At 45.1% G+C, this 13103-nt stretch overlaps 1 protein-coding gene across 2 annotated transcripts in view; it reads left to right on the top strand.

Annotated features, from left to right (window-relative positions):
* Positions 1-13103, top strand: part of LOC128347366 (retinol dehydrogenase 7-like) — a 28810-nt gene that overhangs the window by 6648 nt on the left and 9059 nt on the right. For both annotated transcript variants that reach the window (XM_053301876.1, XM_053301877.1), the window contains exons 2-3: positions 3178-3499; positions 12543-12801. In XM_053301876.1, coding sequence (XP_053157851.1) covers positions 3187-3499; positions 12543-12801 — 572 coding nt within the window. In that variant the 5' untranslated portion in view covers positions 3178-3186. The remainder of the gene's footprint in view (positions 1-3177; positions 3500-12542; positions 12802-13103) is intronic.

Here is a 13103-nt window from a genome sequence, read left to right as displayed (position 1 = left end):
TCTTTAAACATCCCTTGAAAATCTCTGTTTGGAATGCTTAAATTCAAATTCCACAGATCATGCTACCATAATATGGAACTGCAATATGGATTTTTGAGACCATAGGAAGCTGCCATATACTGAGTCAGACCATGGATCTATCTAGCTCAGTATTGTCTTCACAGACTGACAGCAGCTTCTCCAAGGTTGCAGGCAGGAATCTCTCTCAGCCTGTACTGTATGCTTTGGTAGTTTGTTGGTTCAATAAAAAAAAAAAATATTGTCCTATTTTTTAAAAAATAAATCTTGTCCTATCTTGGAGAAGCAAGGGAGAACCTTCTGCTCTTTCCAGAGCGGCTCCATCCCCTGAGGGGAATATATTTTGATATTTTGAATTGCTTTTGAGAACTACAATATGGATTTTTGAGAACTTGCTTTCTGCCCAGACATGCTGGAATTGTATTGTGAGGTGGGGTGGAGTTAAATCCCCAAAGCTGATCTGGAACTGGGGGAATCCTCATTGCTATGTGGCTTGCAATCCTGCCTGCTATGAAACATGACATTAATTTGGGGGTGGGGTGATGAGTGAGAAGGAGTGGATTCTCTACTGTTATTGTGCTTCATTATTTTATCGTCTGTGTCTGTTTTTATATTCTTGCTTCAAAATAAGACTTTGCAAATCGAATCATGAGGAACTCATCTTGCAAGCATGAATTGCCCCTTTTGCTAAGCAGGTCCATTTGGCTTGCATTTGAATGGGAGACATGAGTGAGCACTGCACTGTAAAATATTGCTGTTAGTGGATGGGGCCGCTCTGGGAAAAGCATCTAGGTTCCAAGTTTCCTCAATGGCATCTCCAAGATAGGGCTGAGAGAGACCCCTGTCTGCAACCTTGGAGAAGTTGCTGCCAGTCTGTGTAGACAATACTGAGCTAGATGGACCAATGGCCTGACTCAGTAGAAGGCAGCTTCCTATGTTCCTAACTTATTTTACAAGCTGCCTGTCTCTCTCACCCTTGAAAATGCTTGTATTTTATATTCCTAAATGCTTAGGAACATAGAGGCAGGGGCGTAGCTAGGGGAAAGGAGGTCTGTGTTCACCCCTCTCGCCCTCGGAGAAAGGAACATAATGAAGAAAATGAGGAGGGATGGAGCTGGGGGTCCCTCAGGAGCTGAGGAGCCTGGGTTCTTTGAACTCATCCATTCAATTATAGCTACACCCCTACACAGAGGGAACACTAAGGGGGCACAGCAGAATTGGATCCTTTAGAAACAGAGGGGGGAGGGGGGAAAGATATATGTGGGATGGGAATATGTTAAGTTACATGTTGAAATGTTTCTGATAATTCATATATGCGTGAATATACTTGTTACATCCTTGCATTCTTGTTCGTTCAATTTCTGTTTGGGCCCTCAAGAACCCGCACAGTATTCTGGAATAGCTGGGCAAAGTGGATTTTATAGTGCTACTGCACTTTTCTGCCATGGAGAGACTGGGCAGGGGAGTTCGTCACAAAGCACGTTAAAAACTGAAACTCTGTCTGAAGTCTGAAGGCTTAATAGACTTGTTCTGCTAGGTTTGAGATGGCCCTGCAAAAGTTTCAAAGTGGTTTACACTTTCACATATAATGTATATTGACTGAAATGTTAAGGAAGCCCTGCACATGCTGATTTGCCCCCAGCCCCGCACCCCGCTAGGGACAGCCCTGACCTTGTAACTGTAGTCTCCTGTCCTCTGTTAATCTGCTACACTACAGGTGAAACTCGGAAAATTAGAATATCGTGCAAAAGTCCATTAATTTCAGTAATGCAAATTAAAAGGTGAAACTGATATATGAGACAGACGCATTACATGCAAAGCGAGATAAGTCAAGCCTTAATTTGTTATAATTGTGATGATCATGGCGTACAGCTCATGAGAACCCCAAATCCACAATCTCAGAAAATTAGAATATTACATGGAACCAAGAAGACAAGGATTGAAGAATAGAACAATATCGGACCTCTGAAAAGTATAAGCATGCATATGTATTCAGTACTTGGTTTGGGCCCCTTTTGCAGCAATTACTGCCTCAATGCAGCGTGGCATGGATGCTATCAGTCTGTGGCACTGATGAGGTATTATGGAAGACCAGGTTGCTTCATTAGCGGCCTTCAGCAATTCTGCATTGTTTCGTCTCATGTCTCTCATCCTTCTCTTGGCAATGCCCCATAGATTCTCTATGGGGTCAGGTCAGGCGAGTTTGCTGGCCAATCAAGCACAGTACACTGTATACTTTTCAGAGGTCCGATATCAGTTTCACCTTTTAATTTGCATTACTGAAATTAATGGACTTTTGCACGATATTCTAATTTTCCGAGTTTCACCTGTATATTACATATGTCCTTAATGCAGCAGAGACATGGGGCCAGGAGAAGGAGAGGAAGGCAGCTAGGGGCCCATTTGAAAATCTCATCTCCGGGCCCACTCCAACCTTGGTACGCCCCTGTCCATTATACATGGGTATAGCCATTTTATGGTGTTAGCCATAATTCAGCTATACCCATGCTTGATTGCAGAAATCAAGCATGGGTATATGCAATAATGTAACAAAAGTTTGCCAACATCCACACTATGCATCTAGACTAAGCATGTGTGTAGCAAGACTGTGCATGCACTACCAAAAAAAAAAAAAAAGGCAAGTTTATGCAATTTGCATATTCATAATCCACACAGTCAGTGACTGACATCCAGACTAATGAAGCACATGTGCAGCAAATGCATAGCATTCATGCACTATAGGGGGAGGGCAGTTTTTGTTGAACTCCCTTTCCCTCTGAAGCTGACTACAACTCCCTGAAATATGTCCCTACAGAACCCTCAGGGGCCTATGTTTGGAAGTCACAGTCAGCTTCAGAGGGAAGTGGGAACGGATGAAAATTGCCCCCCACCCCCACCCCAACAGTGTGTGCTTCATTCGTCTTGATGTCTGCCATTGACTATGTGAACTTTGCAAGTACAAATTGCATAAACTAGCCAGATTTTATTTTCCCTGATAGAGCTGTGCCATCAACAGTTGCATGACATGAGTAAATGTAGGAGGTGATCCTTTTCCAAGTAATGGCTTTGGTTCTGATCAGTTTTTTAAAAGTTTGGGTCTGATGTATTCTGAAGTGCTCCAGCTCTTGAGCTCTGCTTGTTTTGTTTTCTTCATTATAGATCTTAGTCATGTGGCTCTACCTGGCTGCCCTGGTGGGCCTTTACTTCCTTCACCGATGGTACCGGGAGAGACAGACGGTGGACAACCTGACAGAGAGATATGTCTTCATCACTGGCTGTGACTCTGGCTTTGGGAACCAGCTGGCCAGGCAGTTGGATATTCAGGGCATGCAGGTGTTGGCAGCTTGTTTTACCCAGAAGGGGGCAGAGCAGCTGGAGAAGGCCACCTCGGAGCGACTGAAAACCACCATTCTGGATGTCACCAGCACAGAGAGCGTTGTGGCAGCAACCACATGGGTGAAAGGATGTGTGGGGAACAAAGGTGCCTGTTTTTCTCTCCTTCTATCAGCGTGCTGTACCTATGCTGCACGTGGGCAGGGTTATGTGACTGGTTTACTTCAAACGTTACTGGAAGCTTCTAGGGTTGCCAGCTAACTATACTATCACTGAGAGGTCTGCTCTTGGGCCTTTAACTGCAGCTTGATCTGAGAAATGAAGCTTTTTCTCAGCATAGGAACATAGGAAGCTGCTTATACCAAGTCAAACCCTTGGTCCATCTAGCTCAGTATTGTTGATACAGACTGATAGTAGCTCTCCAAGGTTTCAGACAGGAATTTATCCCAGCCCTACCTGGAGCTTTCCCTCATGGTGCTTCCAGCTCTCAGAGTATCCAATGAGGAAAGCCAGCAGCCTACTCACTACTGTGAGTTTTCTTTTCTGTAGGTTCACACACAGCTCACTTCAATGTTTTCCTTGAGGCCAATGGCTTCCTAGAGGAGGTGGAATACCAGGCTTCCCTTTTCCCCAAGGGTTTAGTGATTAAAGCACTCTCTCTGATCTGGCTCTGTTGAGATCCACACACACCTGCTTAATTGGTCTGTGGATCAGACTGCCTGTTAGCCATCAGCCTTGGCTTTCTATTCCCAACCACCACCAGGACCCCAACACACACACACACACACACACACACACACACACACACATCCCCAGACCTCCTACAGCATCACCTCTGCTTTTGCAGCCCCATCCCAGCTTGGACTTTATCAAGGAAATGCTCATTTTATGCAAAAGACTGCAAATCCTCCTCCCAGATCTCCCCACTCTAAAAACTTTCAAAGAGCAAAAAGCCTGAAAACTGGGTGATGGTGGTTTTTTTCCAACTAGGCCGCTTTGTTTTTGCATTCCATAGGCATGACTTGCTCTTATCATGTAAATGTAAAGACTGATGTCAGTGCCTTGCAGTGGATTTTCCAGGAAACTTTGCTGAAAAACAGGATTTAAAAAACCCGGATATAAACCAGGATGAGGTGAAATCCAGAGTGAAAAGCCTGATTTGGGTGTGAGGTGCCTCCAAAGACATTGATGTTCCCCTCAGTGGGAATCCGGCTGTAGTGAGAACACACACCCTCCCTTCCAGAGGAGATTCGGGGTAAAGCCCCTGTGTGGAAAGCTCCTGGAGATGCCAGGAATTGACCTTCTACACACAAAGCATCTGCTGAGCTATACAGCCCAACTGAAAAGTTGCCAACCTTAATAGTAGCTATTCTGCATTGGCACCTGCTTCACTCTTAGGAAATTTATGTATGAGACCTAAAGAAAACAAAGATAGTAGATCTTTACTACCTGACTCACCTTGTCTGAACTTTGATGCTGTTTGTTAAATCTAAGGTTTGCTTGTAAGCTGTTTGTTAAATCTAAGGCTGTTTGGCACTGGCTTATGTGTACAAATAGACCAGCATAAATAGGGTGCTCGGGTATGTGACTACATATAAACAGTACAGAAAATACACTGAGTCTGAAAGTTGGAGGGCTCCCTGTATGCCATCTAGGGCATCCCCTTGCTTGATGCAGGAAATTCAGAGCTAGAGCATCCCCAGCAGATGGTTGTCCCTCCAGCCCCTGCCTGAAAATCTGCAGCAAAGGAGAACCTGCCATCACCCTACGTAATTGGTTCCATTGTTGAACTGCGTTTACTGTTAAGCTTCTCCTAATTTTCAGCCGAAACCTATATTCTTCTAACTTAAGACCATTAGATCTAGTCCTGGCTTCTGGGGCAGCAGAGAACACATCTTTTCCCTCTTCTGTGTGACAGCCCTTAACCATGTCTCCCCTCCATCTCTTCTTCTCCATGCTAAGCATATTGAGTTCCTCCCATCTGTCCTCTTAGGACTTGTTTTACAGACCCCTGACCATCTTTGTTGCCCTCCTCTGAACCCATTTCAATTTGTCTGTTATTTTTTAAGTACAACACCCAGAACAAGACACAGTACTTCAGATAAGGTCTGACTAGTGGATAGAAAAGTGGAAAAATTACTTCTTGTGACCTTGAAATTATGTTTCTGTTAATGTAGCCTAAAATCACATTAGGTCTAGTGCTGCTGACTCCAGGGGCATAGCTATATTTGAACAAGGTGGGACAGATTCATTCATTTTTTAAAAAAATCAATTATATTTTTATACCACCTGATATGTACATCTCTAGGTGGTGTACAAAATTTAAAAGTCAACACGGATTAAAATGCACCACAGTAAAAACAATAGCATAAAACAGTTATTAAAACAAATTATTAAAAATTAATTCTAATTAAAAGCCTGCGAGAACAGGAGAGTCTTGAGGGCCTTCCTGAAAACAAACAGAGAAGGAGATGCTCTTATTTCAGTATTTATATTTATATACTTTGTATTTCAACCGGAAACATATTGGCAGCCAGTGCAGTTCTTTTAAAACCAGTGTTATGTTGTCCCTTCATGTTGTCCCAGAGACCAATCTGGCTGCCGATTCTGTACCAATTGTAGTTTCTAAACTATGTACAAAGGCAGCCCCATGTAGAGTGCATTACCGTAGTCAAGCCTGGAGGTTACCAGCACATGTACCACTGTTTCAAGGTCATTCACCTCTAGAAATGGTCGTAGCTGACGTATCAGCTGAAGCAGATAAAAAGCACTCCTGGTCACTGCCTCAGCCTGAGAAACCAGGGAGAGCTTTTGGTCCAGCAGCACTAAAAAGCTATGTACCTGATATTTCAGGAGGAGTATAACCCCATCCAGAACAGGCAGATGTAAAACATCTCTCGGGTCCCGGTCCCCCACAGTCAGTACCTCCATCTTATTTGGATTCAGCGTCAGCTTGTTATCACTTATCCAGCCCATTACTGCCTCCAGGCAGGCACTTAGGGAAAATAAGCCATTTCCTGATGAGGTTGACGTGGAGAAGTAGATCTGGAAGTCATCAGCATATTGATAACACCCAGCACCAAACCTCCTGATGATCTCTCCCAGCGGTTTCATGTAGATGTTAAAGAGCTTTGGAGACAGTATGGAGCCTTGTGGGGTTCATAAGCCCACAACTAAACCCCACACTTTAGTTCTCGCTTTGCAGAACAACAGTCTCCAAGTGACACCATCTGGAATCTACCAGAGAGGTAGGAACGGAACCACTGTAAAACAGTGCCACTCAATCTCACCTCCTTCAGGCAGTCAAGAAGGATGCCATGGTCAATGGTATCGAAAGCCACAGAGAGATCCAAAATGATCAGCAAAGTCACCCTCCCTCTGTCGATAGCCAGTTGGAGATCATCTATCAGGCCAAACAAGGCAAACCCATAGCCCACATGGAAGCCAGTTTGAAATGGGTCTAGATAATCTGCATCATCTAAAACTGCCTGGAGTTGAGAGACCACCACCTGCTGAATCACCTTTCCCAACCATGGAAGATTAGAAAAAGGTCTGTAATTAGCTAACTCTGAGGGATCCAGTGCAGCTTTCTTTAAAGGGGGGGGCTAATAATAGCCTCCTCAAGACAAGGAGGCATCCTGCCCTCCCTCAGAGAAGCATTTATAATATTTACCAGACCTTCTCTGATAATATAATTATCAGATGAGATAAGCCAAGTTGGGCAAAGATCAAGAGAACAAGTTGTAGGACACACTGTCTGAAGCAGTTTGTCCACTTCCTCAGGAGTCACAAACTGAAAATGATCCAATATAATCCCATAAGAGGAGTTGCTGGACACTCCACAGCAGACTCTGCAGCAACTCTGGAATCCAGCTTGGCCCGAATATGAGATATTTTACACATGCCTCTGGGCCCCTGAGGGAAGGGGGTCCTGGGTGACAGTTCACTTTTTCATACTTCCCCTCCTGCCTCCCTGACTCTGTAGCACACTAAGGGCCCCTAATTGGAGGATTCGTCTTGATATCATGCAAGAAAGATGAGGTCTCTCCAGGAGAGGGGGAGGAGTATGAGGCAGCATCTCTCCCTCCTCCTCTCAGTTTGACTAGCTGCCTAGTGCCCACCCTCCCTCAGCCTGACTGATAAGCTCAACAGCAAGCTCCACCAGCCAATCAGGAGGAGGGAGAGATGCTGACTGATACTTCTTCCCCTCTCCACACACACACACACCCCTTTGAAGCTGAGACAGAGCTGAAAAGATCCTCAATTAAAGGGCTTAGGGACTCTTTTTAAAATTCTGCCCATATTGAATAGAACAAAGTAAAAATATAATATTCTTCTACTTTGCTTACTCCCCCTTCCCCCCCGCCCAAAAAAAATCCTTAGTAACTGAGTTTGGTTTAGCACTAAACCTGGGCGAAATCTGGGACCCAGTTTTCCATGGAAATCTTTGATGTGTGTGTGTGTGTGTGTGAGAGAGAGAGAGAGAGATGCATTGTCGACATATGAATATATGAGGTTGTTCTAGTAGGAATGTATACTAAAAGTTTTCTGAGCTAGGGGAATGCAACTGCCAAGTGTGTTTTGAAAGTGTGTGGGTGAAGGAGCATATGAGATTATCTGCATAGGGTTGAGAAAAGGGGTGTGCCGAGAACGTTTCTGTTTTCACCATGTCCTTTCAGTTCTGCAGCAAAGGCATGTGGGGGGAGGTGGAGAGGGATGGAAGCAGGGGGCCCACTCCAGGGCCCTCTCCCAGGCTTTCCAAGGTCCCACTCAGGACTTACTATGTCCAATGTCCCACTCAGGACTTGCTATGCCCTTGCTGACTCACATTCAGCTCATGATTGGCTGTAATCCCTAGATCCTTTTGATTTGCACCACTGCAAAGGCAAGTATTTTCCACTCTATTCCTGCGCATTTAGAATTTTTTTGTCTAAATGCAGAACTTTGCATTTGTCTCTGTTGAATTTCATTTCCCCCCAGCCCATTTTTTCTTTCTATCAAAGTCATTTTGAATTTTAATCCTGTCCTCTGAGGTATTAGTTATCCCTTCCAATTTTGTGTGGTCTGCAAATTTGATGAGAATTCCCTCCACCCTTTCATCTAAGTCATTGATAAAAACTGTGAAAGGGTACAAGGGCCAAGAGAGAGCCCTGCAGCATGGCACCCTCAACTTTCCTCCAGTTTGATGAAGAGCCATGAATAAGCCCTCCTTGAGAATTGTTTTCCAAACAGTTGTCACTCTACCTGATGGTCTGATATCCTGATCTATCCTAATTTGACCAATCTGACCCGGAGAGACTCTCAGTGCTATCTATGAATGTAAATAAGGCTGCCAGTACCGGCATCCATCAGCCCAAGTTTTCACGTATAATTTCAATGTTGATGTAATCACTGCCTGCAGCTTCTGCGGGTTTGACTTGCTTTATCAAGTTTACAATTTCATCACAGGAGAGAGAGGGCCACTTGGACAAAGCAGAAACACCCACACCCAAAGTATAATTTCAAGATTCCACCCGCCTGTAAAAGTTATGAAAGTGCTGCTCCCAAGCCTCAGGAGGCACAACAGAGGTAGACGCCAGCAGAGGTCTCATCTGAGATGGCTTTACCAGGCTCCCAAAACTGGAATGATTATTCGACCTGGCCGCATGGATCAATTCCAACCACTTCTTATGGATGTATTGCAAATCCCAAGAACACGCCTACAGAAGAAAGAATATTTAGCTAAATTTGCCATCTCACCCCAAAGATGTTTCCAAAATGCCACAGTGACTCCTCTGGTTGAGAGAGAATTTAGCTTCTCATTTACGACTGCTTCATCTGAGCCTTGCAGTCGAGTTCGCAGAAGGCATAACAACGTAACAGAGGGTGATGAACCATCAATGCGCTCCAGCTGTCAAGGTCAGCTTGGCTCTGATTATGTAAGCAACCCCTCATGGCCAGAAAGTGAAAACATAAAGCGGCCAAATGCGTTGTGAGTTTCCCTTGCGCTGGCTGCTAAAGCCACTTCCTCTCATCATTCTCTTAGTCTAGTAGACGTTTCTAGCTCTCTGACTGAGGTAGCTGCTGGCTTGGCTGACCTAAGCAAACATTGCCAAGCAGCACTCTCGAACATTGATCACCTGTCCTCTCAGTGCACAGAAGGAAATCGAATTACTCTAGAGGAGCCGACTCCGCTGATAACTCCAGTGCTTCACATGGAGACAGATGTTGTCCATTTAGCTCGCCAGGCCATGCAAGATAATGGCCAGCTTGTTCCTGATCAGTGGGCCGGTTTAACTCTTGACACTCATTTTGGCTCAGTTTTCTCTTTTTTGCATTACAATTGTTGTCCCTCTTCTTCGCAAGCCCCAGAAAGGATTAAGGATGTTTCAGTCTCCATGCCTAAACCACAAAGCCCTTCAGCTGTCCTCACTACGGAGGAGGAGGTCAACATCCCACCTTCCTACCTTCAACAGGACCAGCCTTCCCAGTCCCCGGCTAGCCGATGTCCATCTGTAGCCTTCGATGTTGCTGATCCAGTGGAGGTATCGCCGCAGCAGGTCTCAGGGACTTTGCCAAGTGCTTGTGACACATTGCCTTTGACTGAGCCCCCTCCCCCAAGTGACATTTTGATTGAGTCCCTTCCCCCAAGTGACATTTTTGCATGCCTTAGAACATGATCTGGGGGATATAGGGGCGGATTGACTTTTGAATGATTTGGGCCGTTTTTCACTTTTGTGTTGGAACACGGCAGGGTGGGAGGGTAGAATCTGTGACCCGGACTTTTTGGTTTTCCTAAATGGCTTTGATATACTAATGCTCCAGGAAACGTGGGCCATGGGAGAGTTGTCTCTCCCCGGCTATACTGCTTTTTTCTCTCCAGCCAAAAGGGTGGTTGGTAGGGGCAGGCCAAGGGCCGGGCTTGTGACTTTTGTGTCCCAGGCCCTGCAGTGCAAGCCATCACCTGTGGGGGCCTTTAACTCATTCACATTAGCAGTTTCACTTAATTTTGTGAATCTAAATCTGATTTTAATCAATGTTTCTTTACCCCCGACAGGGTCTTGGGTGGCAGCCATGGAGGTTTGGTCAAACCTTGAGATGCTTATTGTGGATTTTCAGGCTAAACATCATCACCACCTACTTTTGCGGGTGACTTTAACGCACCCATTGGGGTGAATGATTTTGACCTTTACAGAAAATTCCATAGCCATCCTCCCTTGGCTGAGCTTCCTTTCCACCTGCTGGTTAGAAGTGCTAAAGACAGCAAGGCTAATACTGATGGATTAATCTTTTTAAATCTTTTGAATAACATGGACCTACATCTATTAAACAGAGCTGCTCCTTCGGATTTTCCAGCAGAGTACACGCACTGGGCAGGATCAAGACCTTCAGCAATAGATTTTGTAGCAGTGTCTCGTAATTTGGTGCCTTGTATAAGAAACTTTCGCATTATTACTTGCCCTGAGAGTGACCACTTCCCTTTAGCCTGGAACTTATTGGGGGAGGATTCCCTTAGGGTAGAATGTGAGATTGTACCCCACAAAGAGTGTGAGTTGATTCCTCAATGTGCAAAATGGCCAGTGTCAGAGGCAGAGTAGGCTAGAATGTTTTTCAGATTGGATGGACTTTTAGCCCTTTATGAGGTTCTCAAGATGGGAGGCTCGTGCCTGCAGGATATAGACATATTAGAGCAGTATGCTAAATTAATTAGTCTGCTCGCCCCACTTCTTGCTAAATCCTGTACCTCCTCCAGTGCTAGGCAGAAGTTTGTCTTGTGTCCCTGGTTTGACCAGGAATGCCAAATTGCCAAAAAGGACCTTACACTAGCCTTTCAGTCTCAAGGAGCCCCTGGTGGCACAGTGGTAAAACTGCTGCCCTGTAACCAGAAGGTTACAAGTTCTATCCTGACCAGGGGCTCAAGGTTGACTCAGCCTTCCATCCTTCCGAGGTCGGTAAAATGAGTACCCAGAATGTTGGGGGCAATATGCTAAATCATTGTAAACCGCTTAGAGAGCTCCGGCTATAGAGCGGTATATAAATGTAAGTGCTATTGCTATTGCTATTGCTAAGTTAAGAGCACCCATATATGGCTGGAGTTCAGGCCCTCTCTTTAACGAAACAAGCATATAAAAAGCTATTAAAGATCAAGATAATCTATGTCCCCAACATTCCAGAAATCCATTAAACTAGTAACCTGATTTTTAAAAGAGAAAGAGGCTGTTCACATTAGCAGCCCTATCTGAGCTTGGACAGCTCTACCCAGATAGGGCTGTTCGTGTGGAGAGCTGGGATTGGGCCCGATCCTGGCACTGCCCTGCCAGGTAGCCTGAGTTTTTACTTGGGCTGTTACCAAGGTAGAAGGGTGCGAGTGCACCCTTCTTTCCTGGTACCCAGGCTTGTGTCTGCTTGCAGGGAAATCCCTCAATGCACCGCACTCCTCAAGTGGTGCATTGTGGGATTTCTGGAGGCCAGGCTGCATTTCCTGGGCTTCCAGATCACCGTGGTTCTCCCGGCAGCACTGCTCATGTGGGCATGCGAGCATCACTGCCAAGAAGACTCCAAGGATCATTGTGGGGATAGGTAGGTGCGACCCTGCCTCTGCTCCCCACCCCACTCACAGTTTGTGTGAACAACGAGAGAGAGAGAGAGAGAGAGAGAGAGAGAGAGAGAGAGAGAGAGAGAATATTAGGCAGACAGGATTTATTCTTGACAAGTTCAATTTGTCTCTCAACATTACTACCAATTCTACCAATTCTTGTTTCCATGAAGCATCTGTAATTTGTTTCAGGAAATCATCTTCCACATCTTCTCCCTGATATGACAATCTGTAATAAATTCTGATCACCTTTTTACCCAGATGCTCTTCACTAGCCTATCATGTTCACTCCCTCAGATTTCTGTGCAGGTGTACACACTTTTGGCATAATATTACTCACACACCACCACCACCACCACTTTCTGTTGCATCTGATCTTTCTGAACCACATTCCAGTCCTTGGAGTTATCCCCACCAAATCTTAGCATAGAGTCCCAGAAACCCAATCCCTGTCATCAACGCTTTCTGCACAGCCAGCATTCACCTTGAAGTATTCTTCTCTTCCTTGTTAGTCCTCTACCTGGTTCCAGAGGAACTGAACATATACAGTTCTTAATGTAAGTTGGTAAAAACATTCAATGATGATGTTAAATATGTTTCTTCTCTCCTCATACAGGGCTCTGGGGCTTGGTGAACAATGCAGGGATAGGTATCCCAATGGGTCCCAATGAATGCCTGACCAAGCATGACTTTGAAAAGATGATCAATGTCAACCTCCTTGGAGTGGTCGACGTAACACTGCACATGCTGCCCTTGGTGAAAAAGACCAGAGGGAGGGTGATCAATGTGGCCAGCACAATGGGAAGAATAGCATGCTTCGGAGGAGGTTACTGCCCAGCCAAGTTTGGCGTGGAAGCCTTCTCTGACAGTCTGAGGTAAAAATAAAAAAACCCAGCTCCACAGCTTTCTATTTTGCTTGGTTAAATAACATGGGTATTTCACCAGCTAAATTTGGAGTCACTACTTACCTAGACCCAAGTTCCCTAGACTGCACTGAATAAATATAAGCAGGTGCTGAGAAAGATGACTGGTGTCACTACCCACAACTTCCAGAGTCCCCAGCTAATATTTCCACAGTAACTTTGAGATGCAAATGCAAGACCCAGATTTCTCTCACAGCTAGGTCAAAGCAGCTTTTCTCATCTCTGGATCAGGCAGCCGGGAGAAAGAACATAAC

The sequence above is a fragment of the Hemicordylus capensis genome, chromosome 2, assembly GCF_027244095.1.
Source record: "Hemicordylus capensis ecotype Gifberg chromosome 2, rHemCap1.1.pri, whole genome shotgun sequence".
Lineage (NCBI taxonomy): Eukaryota > Metazoa > Chordata > Lepidosauria > Squamata > Cordylidae > Hemicordylus > Hemicordylus capensis.
Note: the sequence above shows the minus strand (reverse complement) of the source record. Positions and strands in the feature narration are given on the sequence as shown.